The sequence below is a fragment of the Centruroides vittatus genome, unplaced genomic scaffold (genome assembly GCF_030686945.1).
Source record: "Centruroides vittatus isolate TY-2023 unplaced genomic scaffold, ASM3068694v2 scaffold_3046, whole genome shotgun sequence".
Lineage (NCBI taxonomy): Eukaryota > Metazoa > Arthropoda > Arachnida > Scorpiones > Buthidae > Centruroides > Centruroides vittatus.
This window is the reverse complement of record NW_027122699.1, coordinates 1,254,897-1,274,779: the sequence shown is the minus strand read 5'-3', so window position 1 is coordinate 1,274,779 and position 19,883 is coordinate 1,254,897. Positions and strand designations below refer to the sequence as shown.

The window sequence follows — 19,883 nt, the reverse complement described above, 5'->3', positions numbered from 1 at the left end:
AATGGCGGCTCCAAATTCTTAGTTCGTGTTCTGCAAAAACCATAAATATAGAAGGGAGGAATATATTGAAGAAATAAGGTTGTAGGACTGAAAAAGTATATGTTTAGAAAATAAAAATATGCTATCACACAGAGAAATTTTTCTACTGCATTTCTAACCCCCCTTCTCTATTCTTAATGGTAGATTAATTTATGATAAACATAAGCAGTAGTAGCTGCCGAATTTCCTTTCTGTAAACAGTCTAGCACTTTAATTTTATCTTCGAGAGACATTATTTTCTTTAGTCTTCTGGATATTTTGCTGCTAGAATCATTGCGTCAATCCAACAATGTCCTTTAAAGGCCGAAAAGTATAAATATTTTACGGATAAAAAAATAACTAAAACCTTTTTCTTATATAAAATACAGCACCGACATTCGAAATGTATTTTAATATAAAAACATCATTTACTTTTCATACGTATGTGGATACTTGTTTTAGTTTGTCTTCTAATGTTCCAACTATACAAATTAATAACAAAGATATAACAGATAACTTATACGTACGTTGCCCGGTAAAGCAATTTTAATACGGCGGGATAAGCGAACCAAAGAGGTAGCCAGTTTCGTTCGAAACAAACCGTCATTGGTTTCCTTATCTAATTCTATTAAATCTACTTTACCAGGCAATGCACCTATAACTTTCCACCTATATCTCGGGTTCTGCCTTAGGGGGAAAATTTTGACAATAATGCCAGAGTAACTTCATTTTTCTGCCTTTTGTAGGTTTTTGTCTCACAAGTTTTATTGTATTCTTATAATCGAAAATATGAATAGTAATTTACGAATAATTGGTTTTCGCGCAATTATTAATAATCCTAACTAAAATGGAATATAAACTTCAAAAAATAGATATTCGGAAGATTTTAGGAAGCAGAAATATTTTCGAATGAAATTCTTTTCGAGTCCTTTTGTTTCATCTCCCGATTCCAAAGTGTAATCTGTTCCGCGAGCAGAAACGAACCAACTTCATTTTTTACTCAATATTTACACGTTACTGTCGCGTAATAAGTTTCCTCCACTGCAGAAAAACTGTCGGCGAACTAAATAATTGATTCGCTAGTGATCTTGTTCTAGAGTGGGGAGAGTCAGTTACGCTACAGTTACACGTGGATGTCGAACGAGAAAAATAAAGCATTTTTTCACCCGTGCACGATGAGTAAGGCGTGTCGGTTCATTTTTGCTGGCAGCGTGGATTACAGCTGGCGATCTGGAGACCAGACGACATTTTATCCAAATAAATTTCTTGCTCTTAAAACTCAAAAAATAGATGCTTGGAAAATTTTATGTTCTATTTATAACGGATTCGTCTGTATTATAATAAATTTTACAAAGAAAAACACAATGTTAAAATAAACGAAAGCATTCGGGTTTATTTGAGATTAAACATTTTTTTGAGACCAAATATCCCTTCGTCAGAACTTAAAGTTGGGAACCGAAACGTCATAGAGCGCTCCGACGATCTAGTTCCAAATTTGTAAGCTCCGAAGAGAAAATGTTTGGTTCCGAACACGTTTATTTTCAAATAAATTTGAATGCCTTTACTTATTTTAACATTGTGTTTATGTTCTTACTTAATACGGAGTCGTGGTAATTTGTTTAAATAGATTTTACGCTCGACTGAAATTGTAATGCTTCGATTAGTTTTATAAATCAAAATATTTTCCTTCTCATTCGTCACAAACTCCTTATCTACAATACTTTCGGTATTACTATTTTTACGCAGTTTTATCTACTTATCGTATTCCTTAAGAGTTCTCTTCAATTGTTAAAAGACGGCCATCATTTCCAGAAAGAGCATTCCTTTAAACTCAAACGACAGTGCGCCAGTTATACCATCGACCAGAAATAAACATTATTAACAGAAATATTTTAATTACTGTAACAACCCCCGCAATCCCGAGTCGTAACAAATAATCATCATCGACAAGAAATCTTAGTCTCGATATATCTAATGGTTTATGATAGGCTTAGTGATTATAATGTTTAATAGCGAGGACGAGGCCGAAGTTTACGACGCGAAAACGTGTACGTCGGACGTTGGGCGCCGCTTTCCCGTAATCCTAGAAGTTTGATAATGGCCTTTGGAATGTCGAGCGTGATTCCACCGACTTTCCAAAGACCATTATCAAACTTCTAGGATTACGGGAAAGCGGCGCCCAACGTCCGACGTACACGTTTTCGCGTCGAAAACTTCGGCCTCGTCCTCGCTAATAATTATCACACACGACTTGGGAAATATGAAATAAAGTACATCTTGTATGAATATTTTTGGATAAAACATACAAAAACATCTATGAATTAAACATTATCATAATGATTTAATTAAATGTACATATTTTAATTATGATATTTTTTTTTTTTAGGGGAATTTGTTAACACCCAAAACAGTAAGTATCCTGTAATTTTGTGACTTAATGTAGTTTTTACTTCTCCTAAAATCAATGTTATATTAAACACGCTCTCGTGTAGGAAAGATTTATTTATATATACATAAAAATAAATAAAATATATATGTATATATTTGGCAGGAAGATAATCATAATTCTTGTTAAATTCTGATGTATAATTATGAATGAATCAATATTTTTGCGTATGCTAATATATCGTAATAATTTTAATTTTTTTCTGTTTTATAAGATTTAATATAATACTTAGCAGCTTTTATAATGACATCATAAACGATTTCCTATTTCCAGTCACCCGCTGTTAACCGGAGAGAGAGACAACAGGATATTTTGGAACAGGATAGCACGGCCGAGGATCAGAATAGCGACAATGGAGAAAAATACTCCGAAACCAAGAATGTAAGTAAAAATTCTAACTGACGTTTAATATAATAATAATAATAATAATAATGCATTACACTAAACTTATATCTGTATATTTTACGAAAAGGATACCAAACAAACGCCGAAAAATTTGGATGATAACAAACTGGCAAGGAACGGTAATCATTTATTGTCGGTCGAGGATAAAAATCCACAAAATTCCGAGAGAAATGGCAGAAAAGATCATTGTAGGCATAATTGGAAAGCGTGGAATAGTTTTCCGGGCGAAACGACGGATACCGAACCCGAAGATTGCTTAGAAAGGATCGATTTATATCATTTACTGCAGTACCGTCCATCGACTCAATCGATTAGCCAATCGAAGATCCTAGAAAGAAGCGACGATCAGTCTGGCGAATACGTAACGTTTTTCTTCGCCAATTCTCACGCCCGTAGAACGGAAGAATCTAATTTAGACTTAACGGACGAAAGCTACGTTTCTGGAGAATTCGACATACAAGACATCGAAGAAATGCAGCATCAAAATTCTGTGAATAATCTGGCCGTTTCGAAATCCGTCGACACTCTCTCCATGTGCGTCATTCCCGATAAGGAAAATTTAAAATCGGAAATAAACAAAAATAAATCGGACAGCCTGAAAAGCGTCGAAAACATCCGAGAAAAAATTATTTTGCAAAGGAAACACAGCGGCGGAGAGAACGAAACACCCGCAAAATTATGGAAAAATAACGCGGCTATTCGCAGAGTTCAGTCTTTTACGGGAATGGCAAAAGCGAAAGTCGCGTCTCTTCAACACACGTTATCGTTTCGTCAGAGTGCTTCTGTAGGAAATACGCCGAGAAAATCGATTCCGGAACTTCCTCCGAAGAAACCGAACAGTTTACATTTGCCATTCCATTCCCAAAGACTTCCCTCTCTCGAAGATTTAAGTCCCATCACGCCGGAATCGTGGTTAAAACTTCAGCACCAACATCTGGCCAAAAGCTGCGCCAAGTGTGGTTCGCTTCCTAGAAGTTTTCAGCTTAATCAAGAGAGTGGTACCTATTCGAAAGAATCATTTATGCCAAATTCTCTTCCTAATTCGCCCGATACCAACCAGAAGCCAAAGTTAAGAATTGGCATTAAAACCCAATTTAGCGAACAGCGACCGCATACCATAGCCTCGGATAAACCTCAGAATGTCGAAATGAACGAAGAATTTGAAAATTATATCAACCCGCCTTCCTCCGAAAGAAGTTTTTCTACGACCGGTGACGAAGAACGAGACACCACCGGATGTACAAACACGCCGGCGTTAAGTATGGAGAACGTCCATTCCATCCATCCCGAACATAAAATCTACCATCAAGCGGCATCCAAATACGTCGCTCTTAAAAATGTATTCTGTAACGTGAGTTCTAAGCTGGCAGGATTGAAGGCTACCATAGCGCCTCATCTCTTATCGGATCACACGGATTCGTGTTCGAACATATCGATTGGTAGCGACTGTAGTATACGGCACGACGGTTTCGATAAGTCGAGTAGCCAAAGTAGCATCAGAATAGAAAAAGATTTGAGTCCTAAAGTTTTAACTACGAGATTAGTACAATCGGTGGCGAAAGCCTACACGTCGGTGATTAAGCAGCATTTAAAGAAGCACGACGGCAACAAGAAACTGGCCAATCCGTCCGTTTACTTGACCCCTCCAAAATTGCCTCTTCCGTTCTATAAACAGGGTAGTTCCGCCATGGGCGCTCGCATGGCTTGTCCGTTAGAGAGCGAATATAGCGTTCCGAAGAACTGCGCGCCGGTGCAGCAAACCAAGTATACAAAAGAGGCGGATCTTCGACCCGACAGCCTCTTCTCCGAATCGTCTCACACCACGTCGTCTAGCGAAGGAGATAAAACGTTAACTCGCGAAAATGGGTCGCTGGCAGCCGGCGGCTTTAAATTGCTAGACGACGAGCGCGAAGACACTCCGTCGGAAACCAGCGACACGTCCATCGACAGTTATTACGAACGGACGTTCGACGCCATCGAAAGTGTATTTACCGACGAAATTTTTAGAGATTCCGCAATTTACAGCGACCCGGAAGACGCGGATTTTTCTAACGGAGAATCTTCCCCCAACAGCGATTCTTTGTCGAGAAAAGAATCGCGCCGAACAGCCGCAAATGCGAATCGTAACGACGCTGGCGATTCGTCCCTGGAGCTTCTGTGTAAAAGACCGGTTAACAAAGCTATTATCGAAAGACTTCAAATACTGGAAGCCAACGCAAAATTTCGTAAGAATAACTTGTTTGGATTTCCGGAAGATTCTAAAAGCAACAGAAGTAGAAATGCCGAGGCCGAAAACGGTCTGCAGGACTGCGAAAGCGAAACCAGTTCGGAACATTCCGCTTCTACGGTTTTGACGGTGGCGGAATCCGGGATTCACCACGCGCCGTCTTCGCCCGTCGACGACGCCGTTAAAACTCGGACCAGGGCCAAAGGATGGGTAAAGCACGTGGTCGACAAATTCCAAAGCGAAAGCTACTCGGGATAATTTATAAGCCAGTGCCTCGCGCTACGAAACACACACAATCAAGTGCCAAAGTATCCGTCTGCGTGGAACTTTACCGCTAAAGTAAGCGATGTTAACTACTAAAGTGTTTTACACGCGGTGTTGCCTTTAGTTTGTACTGTTGCAAGTTACTACATTCTCGTTAAATAACGTTGTCTTAACGGTATTTGATAGAACATATTTTTATATATCTTTCGCAACGATAAACACAAATAATTTCGTTTTAAACGGTCGGTTTGACGTTAGAAGCGGTGTCGAGTGCCTTAAGTTATTTTTATACCAGTATTATTATTATTATTATTGTTGTTACGATTGTCGATATTGTCAGATGATTTTGCAAAATTCGAATCGAGGTAATAAGGACCAACTTTCTTTTTCGTGTAAAATATTTACAGAATTCTAACACAAATTAATATAATTGAGCGTTAGATGAGTTTTTAATATATATTTATTGTAAAAATATACCATTGTTTATAGAACCGTTTAACATCCTCGCGTATCAAACAAAGCAGGTTTTACCAAAGTAATTATCAATTCGTCGCACCAAACTGTTCTTCATTAACGTTTCGCGCGCACAAATGGCATTTTTTTGACAAAATGGCAACGTGTCGGACTCTCGCAAGATTTTTGTGATCAAAATTTACCAGTTAAGTTATAAACAAGCGTTTGTTATTTATAATAAGCAAAAAGGAACGAACTTGCAGCAGTACATTGTTTTAGTGCCAATTCTCGTTCGTAAACGAACGATTGGTTCTAATAATTGAATTTTAATATATATATAACTCGTTATTCCATTTATGTAATAATTATATATACTTTGTAAAGGAACGGTGCGAGTTCCGCCCGCGACGTTGTAATATAAATTTTCCTCGTAGCGCCGTATTTAAGTATTAATTGTAAAAAGTAGTCGAATCTTTAAGTAATTCGCTTTTCTTTTTGTTCTAAAATTGATATTCGGAAATCAAAATGTTTTATTAAGATAAAAGAATATTAAAATATCGAGTTTCGCATTAACAAAAGATAAAGACGCCGGCGTGCACCAAATCTGTTCTTCGAGAGAATAGAGTGAGTCTAGTCAATACTCGTTTGTATTCGATGCCAACCGTACTAAATGAGAAAAGAGCGCGTGTCAAACATTGCCCCCATCTTTCGTTCTTTAAAGTAATCAAAGTGCCGGAATCTATTCGCTTCGTAATTGCCATTTCCCTTAATTGGATCGTTTTAATTGGGACCAATATTAATTCATTTCTTATCTCTACGCGGTAGTGGTTTTAGGTAAGGCGCTAGGCGGGTGCGGGCTTACCGGACCCTTTCTTTCGTAGATTTTTATAACGTAAAATCCGGGATATTACGTAGTCCGGTATCGGATCCGATGGAATGTCGAAGGGTCCTCGGAGGCCGTCAAAAGCCAAAGTCTAGGTCGTCTAAGCCTAAAGCCCTCTACCGTCTTTATACCGTTTTGAATATCTTTATATCACTTTTTTTTAAAAAAATATTTGCTTAAGAACTAAAATATCAATTTTTTTGTAATTTTATACGCTACGATTGTTAACTTGTGATTTTTTTATGTATATACAGGTATGTAATGTACGTATTTATAATTATACGTACGTACAGTACATACATATATTTCATTCCAATAGATACGATGCGTATTAGCGAAACTCTTTTTTTATATCCGTGTTTATAGAAACACTGCCACAAAAGTTTAAAATACGCTCTTCTAATGGCAATACTTGTATATTATTTTCTGTGCTTGTAATTAAATGTTTGTTTACTAAGTGCCAGTATTAATTCGTGTAGTAAACACGAAAAAACAAAATTGCGTGGCTGGACTACAATGTAGCAACTTACAATGCAATAAATTTAGTATAGAAACTATTTTTGTGCGATATTTTTTGGGAAAATTACGAAGGGAGTGGCTGCCGAAATGGCCTTAAATGTTAATAATTTCTCGAGTTTTTTAAAAGTATACGCTCGACTTCTATCAACTAATGACTTGAAATCTAAGATTTCGGAAACAAATGACACAATTGTAATAATCGCGAATTAGAATTTAGAGACGGCGATCGACCGGTCGAAAAAGGATTTTAGCGTCCAAATACGGGCTAGTTTCTCGGAGTACTCCCGGGAGGCATTACCCGCGTGTCGCGTCGCGTCGCCGCGTCCCGTTAAAATCGACGACGGCCGTTTCCGTTCGTCGTTCGCTTATCCAGCCGTATTCATTTAAGTAAAGCTTCGGGCGATACGGCGTAAAAGGTAAAAATGTGTTTATTTTTTACGGGAAGTCGAAAACGTCACAAATTATTACCGCTATTTCGTCCACTTCGCCCGGTGGGAACTGAGAGAGCGTTGTTTTTATCCACCCCCGACGGATTCGGCCGGGAGCGATGGGCTCCTGCCCAAAAAATTCCCGGGTTCTCCGGAGCGGTAGGCTGCGCCTTAACCGTTCGGCCGTCCGACCGTCGAATTGTTTTTCTATACGCTATAATTACCAAATTATACGAACATTTTCAATTTAAGATAAGCTGCATTTCGGTGTAATCGCTTAATTGCCCATTATCTTTAACTGTACTTAATTGTAAATACAGTAGTTATTTTTTAAATGCTTCCGTAAACTTAATTTCCCATTAAAATTGACGATAAAAAGTAACGGAATCTGGTCGAGAGGCGGCACGTAGAGTACGAAAGGCGTCTGCGCGTCGGCCGTGACGGTGGACTGTTACTTTTTGGCAAATACCAAGTGTGACGATTAACGAATTATAACTTGGTATATAAGATTTTATTATATTATAATCTGTAGTTTTAAATTGCGGGCGATGACAAATTTATTTCCTAAGCTCAAACATCGTTCGGAAACGAAAGACCAAATAAGACGCGAAACGATTTTAAAGTTGGAGCAAGCATACGGTGGGTGATCGGTTAACGAACGTAATCCGTTCCAGGACTCTGTTCGTTAACCGATTATCGATTTACCGTAGGTTTTTGAGGGAATTTGATTAATTCGTTCTGGAGACTCCAAAAAATAAAAAATTATATACTTTCTTACTACGTTTATTTGTATGTAATAATGAACATACATATATACTTAGAATTTAGAGATGGCGATCGACCGGTCTTGCATTTTTATCAGTCATTTTTTTTTTTTTTTCGTTTGTGGGACCCTAAAGAATCTGTCCAATGTCGGTTGCTTTTCTCTCTTCTTCGGGATTTTTCGGAAGTAATTAATAGAATTGTTGTAGAGATCCCGAGCCCGTTAACCTCAACTCGGTTTGGATGCCATTCTAAGACCGTTGATCTGACATCCTCCCATTTCTTCGAAAGATCTTTAATAGCAAATGTCGGCATTGATCCTTTTTTGTCTTCCTCTTTTTCGGAAGAAAAAACATCTCTCCGAGTTTCTCGGTGTTCTTCGTTTAAGAGTTCTTGGAGTTCTGTCGTCTCATCTGTTTCGGATTCCATTACGAGCTTTTCGATGTCGTCTTTAATCACCTCCAATTCCAGGTCTCTAGCAATCGTCACAATTTCATCCGTAACTTCGGGGACATCGTCTCTCTCTCCCCGAATGCAGGAGGGACACGGCTTTCGCCGAGCAGATTTCAATTGTCGTTGAGTGACTTCCGACCATGCCTTTCGAATGAGCCTTATAGCTTCGATAATATCAATTTTTTTTTCCAAAACGTTTTTGTCCGGGATACTATAGATTACCACTTATGGAATTTCGGGTCTCTGGATATATATCTGAACTCGGGAGACTGAGACGAGTTCGACGATACCCTACTTTTGGAGCCGAGACGAAAAATAAAAAAGTTATACTTTTTTCCAGCGATCGCGCGATAATAGGGAGTCGCGTCGCTCTCTCCGCTAAGTCGGTCTCGCTATCGCGATCGGGAGTCGCGTCGCTTGCCGTTAAAATTGCCTTTAGTAGACGTTGTCCTCTTTTTTACTTTGTTCAAGAACTACTGTAAAACGATAACTAGTGAAGTTTAGCGCGTGGCGGCCTGCCGGCGGCTCCCCTCCGGGAGGTCAGTCGGGAGCACGAACAGTGGGAACGGCCGTGGCGGCCGTTCCCACTGTTCGCTGCCGTAAGTAACATTAACCGAAATGGCGATCGCGCGATGATCGGAAGTCGCGTCGCTCTCTCCGCTCTCGTATCGCGTGCTTAATCCTCCTAGAGATGACCGTAGTCTGACGTCATGGTTTGCAGACTTTACCGCAAGATGGCAGTACCAGCAACTATGGTGCCGCAAGGTCTGTATAAGAAGATCGGGACACGCGTGACCTACTTCTCGAGCCGCCATTTTGGGGTATTTTGAGTCGCACGTTTTAAGCAAACTTGTACGAGCAGTCAGTTTTATACGACATTAATTAAACTAAAATTGCATAAATCCAGCGATTTCCAGTCAAAATTATAATAATAATTTCGGATGATTACGCATCCCGAATTTTATGTAACTTTTCGATCAAATAGTTTAAAAGAAACAATCATCCGCATCACTCGCTGTGGTGAATGAAAGTAATTAAATAGATGCTAAAACTGATGCAATTACGTATATAAGCGCTTGGTAAAGTAATGCAATAACATAAGTTATCCAAAATATTATTTTAAAGCATTTACCAATACAATATTAATGCATTAAAAAATAAATACTGGACTAACGTTTAATTAACGAACATTTTTGGCTTTACAAAGGCTTAAACGTCATATTTTCCTAATTATATAAAATTTAATCAAAAAGGATAATATTAAACACAATTTGATGATATTTTTAACAGAGCTTATTCGAGACAACTTCTTTCTCTGTAAACACATAAGATACAAATATAATAAACTAGCAGATAGGCCCGGCGTTGCTCGGGAAAAAGTTACGATAGCGAAGAATAAGATTATTACGTTATAGTCAACTTTACCCGTTTTCACAGAATGCAAGAATTGGGTCCTCCTGTTTTCAGACTAATTAGAGAATTTTTAGATTGGTCTAAAAATATGTTCGATTTTCCGCAAAAACGAAAAAAACTGCATCTACTCTTGCACGTCACTTTCTCTTGACACTTTTATTGTTACGTATCACTTCCATTGTTACTTAACACTCCCATTGTCGATGGAAGTGTTACGCTTTAATCCTGTCCCTCTCTCCCGTGGGGAGGAATTTCGAAAAAGCCCTTCTTAGTGTGCGTTCTCTTGACGTACCCTAACTGTGTACCAAATTTCAACTTTCAACTCCTAACCGTTTGGGCTCTGCGCTGATTATTATTAATATTATTATCAACTCGTCTCGATTATATATATAGATACCATTTTCGGAAGTCAGCAGAAGTACGCATAAATGAGTTTTTGCTTCCATACAGTTTTTTTACATTCAAAGTACTGTTCGTATCTCTGGCAAAAATATGTAATATAACTGACAGAAAAGTTGAGATTAACAGTTCTAACTGAGATTTTTCGAAATGAAGCTGAACAACAAATAATTTAATGCGAGCTCACGTATACACTCAAACCTGTTTTTGTGCGATTTGTTTTGTGCGGTATATGAAAATTTCAATCAAATTGGAACATAATTGACTCCTGTAAAATTTTTTAAAACTCTATCGGATGTTTTCTATGACATCGGCAGGTTTTTTTTATTTTTTATACGGTAAATTTTTTTCTCGTACGTTTTTTCGGTCCCCTCTCATTTTAATAGCGTAAAAATCATAAATATCTATATATATAACCCATTCAACAGGTGTCCGTCCTTCCTTCCGTCCGTCCGTCCCGTAACCGTTTGATAACCGACACTAGAGGCGCCCCTATTGTGTGTCATATTTCAAACATTCAAATTAAATTAACAATTTTAATTATTATTTAAATTAACAATATAAATTATTATTATTCATTTGGCCAATACATTATTATTTGGTCAATATAACAATATAAATAATTCAGTATATTTGTAATAGGAATTTATTACTGTCACGGAATGCCTGTAATGTTCACTAGGGGGCGAATAACGAAAAACCGGATAGATTTGAACCGCTACGATAAAACGATAAGTGAAATAGTTAAGCTAATATCTATATATATAACCCATTGAACGCGTGCCTGTCCGACCGTCCGTCCGCGTAACGGTATGCCAAAAACGGGCACTAGAGGCGCCCCTATCGTGTATTATATTTCAAACATTTAAATTAACAATATAAATTATTATTTAAATTAACACCCACTAGGGGCGCCCTAGCGAATGTTACCAGCGAATGTTACCAGCATAAACAAATTAAACTATTTTAAAGTATTTATAGAATGTTTAATAACACTAAATAATGATTTTTAATTATCATAAAATTTGTAATGAACGCCCACTAGGGGGCGTCCCGGGCTCCTAGTTATGTTATATTTGAACAGATGCGGTAAGTTAGCTCCCCTCCGGCTTTAGACTGCGGGTGTGAAATTTCACGCCTTGTTAAATGAAATAACACTTTCTGCAGCTATATTTATCAAATAAAATGATTTTTTAACGATTATTTTTAACTTTTTAATGTTAGATTGGTATTTAAGTGGAAATAATTACTTAATATAAAAAGTAAAATTCTTAGAGGATTTTTTCCCCATTAGGGATGGCAAAAAAAGACCCGAGGAGTTAAAAAAGCAATTTTTAGTTATTTCGTACGGTTTTGAGTTATTTTCTACGCGAGACTTTTTATGCGGTCCCTATCCACCGTATAAAAAAATACTTTTTAATTGTGTTGCGAAAACTATTTTTTATAGCTACTCGTGAAGTTTTATGCGATTTTTTTATGCGTTTTCTTTTATGCGGTCCCTATCCACCGCACAAAAACAGGTTCGAGTGTACATCTCAAAGACAGTACCTATAGAAAAATACATAATATACACTACTCTCGCATAGTTTAGAATGTTCGGTTGGCTGCCACTTATCCCGTCTGCGGTTCTGCACCCATTTCGCTTTCCTCCGCTTATCTGCGGGAAATCTAAACGATCGAAGGTCGGTAGACTTAATTTTACAATTAGGTGCCACAGAATAACCCATTGTTTAACGTTCTGAGTACGTATGTACGTAATAATAGTCGACTCGCGCAGGGACCACGTATGGTGATCTCTATCGATATGCCCCAACATGGCTGCTGCCGCATAGAATCACGGGAGCGTGTCCTGACCTCTTATACAGACACACCTTGTGGTGCCGTCTTCATGAGAGCATTAAAAAAGTATAAACTTTTTTCGTCTCCGGTCCAAACATAGGGTACCGTTGAACTCGTTTCGGTCCTCCGAGTTCAAATATATAATCAAAGTCCCGAAATTCCATAGGTGGTAATCTATAGTACACCCTTAATGTCATCGTCCAGGAGAATTGGCATGTTTCGAAACACCGACGAAACGGTGCTCGAATGTATGTACAATTTATTGAAACCTGCAATAACCTCTCGATCCATTGGTCGAATCAACGAAGTGGTATTCGGAGGTAGAAACTGAACTGTCAGCCAGGGAAAGTCTTCCAGCAAATTATCTTCAAGGTCTTTTGGGTGTCCCGGTGCATTGTCTAATAGCAACAGTGCTTTCAATGGCAATTCATTAGTCTGAAGTTAATCCTCGATGCGCCATTCTTTGAAAAGAGCCTGCGTGACCCATGCCCTTTTATTCGATCTCCACATTTCTGGCAGATTTTCTTTAATTATGGAATTTTTTTGAATGCTCTAGGGTTTTCAGAGTGAAAGACAAGAAGCGGGATAAGCTTCGTATCATCACTAGCATTAGCTCCCGAAAGTAACGTCAATCGGTCTTTCGTTGGTTTATGCCCGAGAATATTTTTCTCTTCTTTCGTAATGTAGATACGGTTCGCACGCGCTTCCAAAATAAACCAGTTCCATCACAATTGAAAAGTTGTTACGGACAATATCCTTCTTTTTTAACGAATTCTTCAAATTTGAGACAGAACTTCTCGGCTTCTTTATCTGCATTAGCAGACTCACCGTGAATTATCACACGTTTAATGCCAGTTCTTCTAAACTTTGCAAACCATCCAGTGGTAGCGTTGAATTCTATCTCCTCGTGACCAATGTGGAGTTTGTTTCTTCAGTTGTTCAAAAATTTCTCTAGCTTTCTCTCGAATTATAATCATACTAGTTACATCTTTTTTCATTTTCCATTCTTTTATCCAAATTAAAAGCAATCTCTCCATTTTTTTTATGGATGGAACATCTTTGTTTCTCAGATGTGATTTTCGTTACTCCTTTAGCTCCTCGAGTCTTCACGATTATATCTTTCTTAGCTAAGATTGTGCCTACTGTAGACCCGTTTAAGCCATCCTGCCTAGCAACATCAGACATCTGTCCACTCTCTACTTTGGCTATTATCTCTTGCTCGGTTTCTATAGCGAGCACTCCACTCTTTTTAGGCTCCATAATATTATCAATTTCTTTTTGAAATAAAAAGTTCAGAAAAGCACTGACAAAAATTTAGAGAACAGAAATCAACTAGTGCACGAAAGAATTATGTAAATGTGAGGCCCGAATGCAATTCGAAATTTTGGTGTTAAAACGTTAACGAATATCCGATAGGACAGTTAAACTCTCACCTTTAGAATAGAAGAGCCGACGCAAAACTGAAGGAATGCCCTACAGTCTCCGAAGTCTATAAAAAAGTTATTGGTCAGAAAAGTAAACAAAAAGCTGGAATTACAATGGAGAGTTTCAAAGTTCGGGAAACACTGTCTGATAAGTATCGGGTCGAGCGTCGATGTTGACGTCTCCGGAGCTCCGAAAGGCTTCGAATTGTTACCCGAATACGAGGGAAAATCAATCGGTATTCATTATTTTCCGTCGCTTCTTTTTATGTTTGTTCAGTGAAGTGTTCGTTGTCCGATCATAAAAATCTTTCGCGAGAGTGTTCGTTATCCGATTCGTTCGTTAACCGATCACCCACTGTATAATAATATCATTATATTTTAGCAAGGTTTTTCGTAACGAAATTATTTTGATTTAATATTAGTTTTAATTAAATTTAGTATTAAAAGTAATGAAGACATTTCCATAGTTGCAAAAATATTTGTCCTCTAAATAGAATCGTCAATTGTTTTAAGCCGGCTAAACACGTCCGGTATATTTGAACAGGTGCGCCCATCCGATATAACTGGAAGTGTGGGCAAAACTGACGGGTCTGTTATTCACACGTTCCAGTGAGTATGCACGTGTGTACCCGGCTTTACTCGTGCTCCTATGAGCTTAATGGCTTTAATTTAGCTCATAACGAATAGGAATTACAAAAAATTGATTTAATAAATTATCTCAGATACCGATAAGCTTTGCTAGAATAATTTCTGAAAACTTTTTAACGGGGACGATGTTGTAAGAAATCACTAAAAACTTCGTTGAAATTAATTATTATTATTATTGCATCAGCTGCGTGTTCTTCCGTCGAGGCTACTGGCGTATTTTTCAAAGCACTCGGCTCTCTACATCAAGAACAAGAATTTCATCATTTTTAAACGTTAATTATCACTAATAACTTAAATTTGTTATTGTTAACTACTTATTATAACTTATATTGGCTATAACAAAAATAATTACTATGCAACGTTCTCCACCCAAACGAGGAAGACCTCCATTAAATCGTATCCAATCGGGAACAAAGAAGAACCAGTCATCTTCATCAAATTCTAAAACAATAAAGGACTTTAATTTTCTCCCCGAAGAAAACCTTCAGGAAGAATGTATTGAAGAAGTGAATTATAATCGAAAATCATCGCAAACTGGTGTAAACGATACTCCAGGTGAGTCAACTATTTCTGAACAGATTTTGATCTAACAAACCGGACACTTCTTTAGACTCCACTACTTCCATGCTTTGGGTCAGAATTTCGGATTTGATAAATTCAACTAACGATAAACTCTTTAATCAAATGGTAATTATCAAACAGGAACTTGATACTATTCACGAAAACATTCGTGAAACGAAAGAAACTCAGAAAAAAATGGAAGTAGAGATTAATAGCTTGAAGCAAGAAATAGACAAACTACAAACGGATAAAGAGCTTCTACAATTTAAAATGGACTCGTTAACAAATGAATATCGTTACAACAATATAATTATGTATAATTATCCAACTCATAAAACCACTTCAAAAGCAGAAATACTCAACTTTATTACTAATACATTAAATTTACAAGAAATAACTCAAAAGGATATACTTGAGATAATTCAACTATCAAAAACTTCAAACCTAATAATTAGAATCACTTTTAGTAATAACCAAACGAGAGATCTCATCTTTTCTTCATTTATACGTAGAAAACAACAAAATCTTCTTGGTGACTGGCAAAATGTTCAGATCTCCCCAGATATAACTATTAACTCAAGAACTAGACGTAAAAATCTACTATCAAAATTTTACGATCTACGAAGACAAAATCCCCAGGTAAAATTACGGAATGATATTTTAACAATTGAGCGAGAAAAGTTAACTTACAGTTTAAGAACGGGAAAATTAGTACATGTTGATACGTTTCTCCCATCATCAGTGATAACAACTTTATCTAAATGACAGATCAACAGGAGAGAGAAAACTCAATACCGCAAATCATGCTCTAATAATCAACACTTAACAATAATAAATTGGAATAGCCAAGGACTCAAAAATAAAATATCACAACTAAATATCTTTACTTCAAAGCACGATCCGGATATTACCGCAATTACTGAAACCTGGATAACCTCAGAATCAATCTATAACTCAAACTTCTTCGAAAATTATACATTGGTATCAACTCTAGCAAAAAAACAAACGGGCCCAGGCCGACCAAGTGGAGGCCTATGCTTACTAATAAAAAAAGGGCTTTGTAAAATTCTACAGACAAAAAAATCTAACAACTTCATTTTACTTCTTATCCAATTCATGAAACCAATTCTAAATAACACTATGAATAACCTAATAAGTTTGATGCTCATATATATTCCACCTGAAGACATATCAACATTGAACGAAATGTCTAAACAAATAGAACTTTGGCAATATATGACTCCTTACTACATACTAGTCGGCGACTTCAACGCGAGAATTGCTGAGATAATGGACTCTAAATATTCCGGTAATAATTTTTTAATACAAAATATCCGTCAATCAAAAGACAAGCATTTAAATAACCTCGGCCAAAAGTTAATTGAAATAACAAAAAATCTTAAAATGTATATAATTAATGGACGAATTAAGAACGATATTCCTGCAGAATATACCTGCCTAACTCACAATGGAAGATCAACTATTGACTACACGATATGTTCGGAGTTATTGCTGGACTATTGCTTGCGATTTGATGTTCTTGATTTTGACATTTCGGACCATCTTCCTACAAAAACAACTTTTTTATTCTTCTTGGAAAAAAATTCTAAAAATACCTTGGATAGAAAAATAAGTATACAATATAAAGTAAATAGATATGCTAATGAATTCGAAAACCGATTTGATAACATCCCGAAAATTACAGAGTGTAACAGCGATCAAATTTATAACTCAATGATAAATATAATGAAAAATTATATAATTGTGGATAGCGACAGAAAGAAACTTCATAAAGAGCCTGGACAGGGATGGTTCGATTACGACTGCTACAAAATGAAAATGGAAAAACTAACAAAACTAAGAACGTTCAGAAAATATTCAAATGAAATCAACTTTAACAAATATAAGGAAGCTAAACGAATGTATAATAACTTAATTAAGACAAAAAAGAATAATTATTTTAGAAAGCTTGAACTAAATCTAATTCAATGTAATAAAGACAATAAATTTTTCTGGTCCACTGTAAGGAAATACCGGCCAAAACCTTGTATAAATGAAATCTCTTCAATTATTGACTTTGATACCTGGAAAAATTTCTTTCAGCGTTACCCAAGTATTTACTTAAAACCTCCAACAATAAATAACGCAAAAGTTTATGACGAACTTCTAGATGTTGACTTTACAATCGAAGAATTAAACGATGCAATTCAAAAAACCAAAAGTCACACAGCTCCAGGTCATGATAATATTCCCACGAAATTTTTAAAACTAATGTCTAACAGCTCTCGATTAAAATTACTTCATTTATATAATACTATGTACAAAACATCTACTTTTCCCGAATCCTGGAATACAGTTAATTTAACCATGATTTATAAAAAGGGTGACAAATCATCTCCAAATAACTATAGACCTATTGCACTGTTATCAACGTTAAGAAAATGCTTTACCTCCATAATAGCAAATAGATTCCAACAATGGACTAAAACTAATGAACTCGACGCCAAATTTCAATACGCCTTCACAAGAAACAAAGGAACAGAATCTGCTATATTTATCTTATTAATGATAATTCAACTACATCTTTTAAAAAAACACAGGAAAGTCTACGCCGCATTTATCGATATTAAAAAAGCTTTTGACTCAATCTACACACCGTTATTAATACATAAATTAAAAGTTAGCGGTGCAAGTGTTAAATTCACCTCTTTAATAAAACAGTTATATGGAAATTATACCATTAGAATTAAACAAGGTAATTCGTTATCTCCACCTCTAAATCTTTCACGTGGTGTACTTCAAGGAGATCCTCTGTCACCATATTTGTTTAATTTTTATCTAAGGGACATTGATCAACTTTTTAATTATTCCTCAGATGGCATTGAAATAAACAATACCTCTTTTCACTACATCCTTTTCGCCGATGATTTAGTAATTTTGGCTCCGAATAAAATATCTCTGCAACGTAAAATCAATCAACTTAATCATTATCTTAACTCAATTTACCTCGAAATAAATCCTACAAAAACCAACATTGTCATTTTCCGTAAAAACAAAAAACTAGCTAATAAGGACTTGAAAATTTATCACGAAAATACTCTACTACAAATAACCAATGAAGTCAAATATCTGGGAGTGGAATTTGACTGGAACTTATCTTTTAAGCATCAAGTATCAAAATTAAATGTTAGGGTCAAAAAGGCAATTGATAACCTCTTATTCTTATGTTCAACAATGAAAACGTCAAATTTAAACATTCATTTTAAACTTTATAATACTGCAATAAGCCCTATCATTTATTATGCCAGTCCAATCTGGGGCTTGGATTACATTTACAGCCTTGAATCTTTGCATATTTATTTCTTACGTAAATTGTTACAACTAGAAATACTATACCTGGCTATGCCATTCGACACGAAACATCACGTTCTTGGATCTTTCCTCAATTGTTAAAAAGAATAATAAAATTTTATTATAGACTTAAACATAAAAGTGATGACAATATTAGACTATTATACCAAGAAATGGTAAAACAAAGTAAAAACAACAATAATAAACAGTTATGGCAATATAAAATTCGAAGAATATTAAATTCTTTTGGAATATCGGAACTACTATTTACAGACTCAATTCATGACTGGAAATATGGTTATTCTCTTTTGATGAATTCTGCTATCGCTCAATCAATCAATAAAGATCAACTTTCCTTATCCCAAAGCAATTATCACCCCTGGTACACCAACATCTTAAATATCCCTTCGTCTCAACCTTATATATGGCTACCAGTAGACCTGAGTATAAAACGACTAATAATTCAACTACGCCTAAATAAATACTCGCTTTTTATTAACAATACTTATATAAATCTTTCAAATACACACTGCCTGCTATGTCAACAAGAGGACTTCTCGGTGCTTCACCTCTTACAAAACTGTCAACCCTTGAATAACATACGTGAAAAATGCAATATCAAAAATATATGCTGCTTAAAATCACCTATTGACTTCAGAAATAAATTAAACAACATCAATAAAAAAGATGCTTATAAAATTTTTAATTTTTTTGTAAAATTGACTGAGAAAATTCTCTGTGTTATTTAATCATTGATCTACCAGCACAACTTTGAATTCTGGAAAACGAACTATTAGACAATTTGTATCTCTGATTTCTTAAAACATCAACCAATGTTGTGTTGGTGAGTCATGTAGACTTACTGATTTATTTTTTATATTATGATTCTTGTTATATAATTATATAAAATAAAATGTAATATTACATTACTATATGTTATACCCCCAGAAATAGGGGAATTTCTTGCAATTTTCTTTCTTTTTTGATTTTAATAGACTTTTAAAACTAAATGTAATTATAATATTTATGAAACAAAATAAAATATAACTAAAATGATAGACTGACAACAATCATGCAGATATATTTATGAAACTCCGAATTTTCATGCAGTATGAAATATTATTATTATTATTGCATCAGATTTAAAACGAATTTGTCTAAGTGCTCGAATGGTGATGTATTTTTTTTTTTCTTTTTTATATTGTTTGCTGTATCTCGTATAACCCATTATTTATTGTTTAAACATTTCGACGTATGGTGTCGCTCTCCGAATTGATAAAATTTTGAATATTCGTTTTCGATAACCGATTGTTCCAAACATTCATAATTATTAAATTAATTAAAGAATAAATATGGCCTAGGAAAACTTTCATATAAAATTTTGTCTTTT

At 35.9% G+C, this 19,883-nt stretch overlaps 1 protein-coding gene across 4 annotated transcripts in view; it reads left to right on the top strand.

Moving 5' to 3' along the window:
* Positions 1 to 5,558, top strand: part of LOC136988053 (pleckstrin homology domain-containing family G member 3-like) — a 49,322-nt gene extending 43,764 nt beyond the window's left edge. For all 4 annotated transcript variants that reach the window (XM_067285844.1, XM_067285843.1, XM_067285842.1 and 1 more), the window contains exons 13-15: positions 2,405 to 2,428; positions 2,738 to 2,845; positions 2,937 to 5,558. In XM_067285844.1, the coding sequence (XP_067141945.1) occupies positions 2,405 to 2,428; positions 2,738 to 2,845; positions 2,937 to 5,354 (2,550 nt within the window). In that variant the 3' untranslated portion in view covers positions 5,355 to 5,558. The remainder of the gene's footprint in view (positions 1 to 2,404; positions 2,429 to 2,737; positions 2,846 to 2,936) is intronic.
* Positions 5,559 to 19,883: the final 14,325 nt, after the last annotated feature.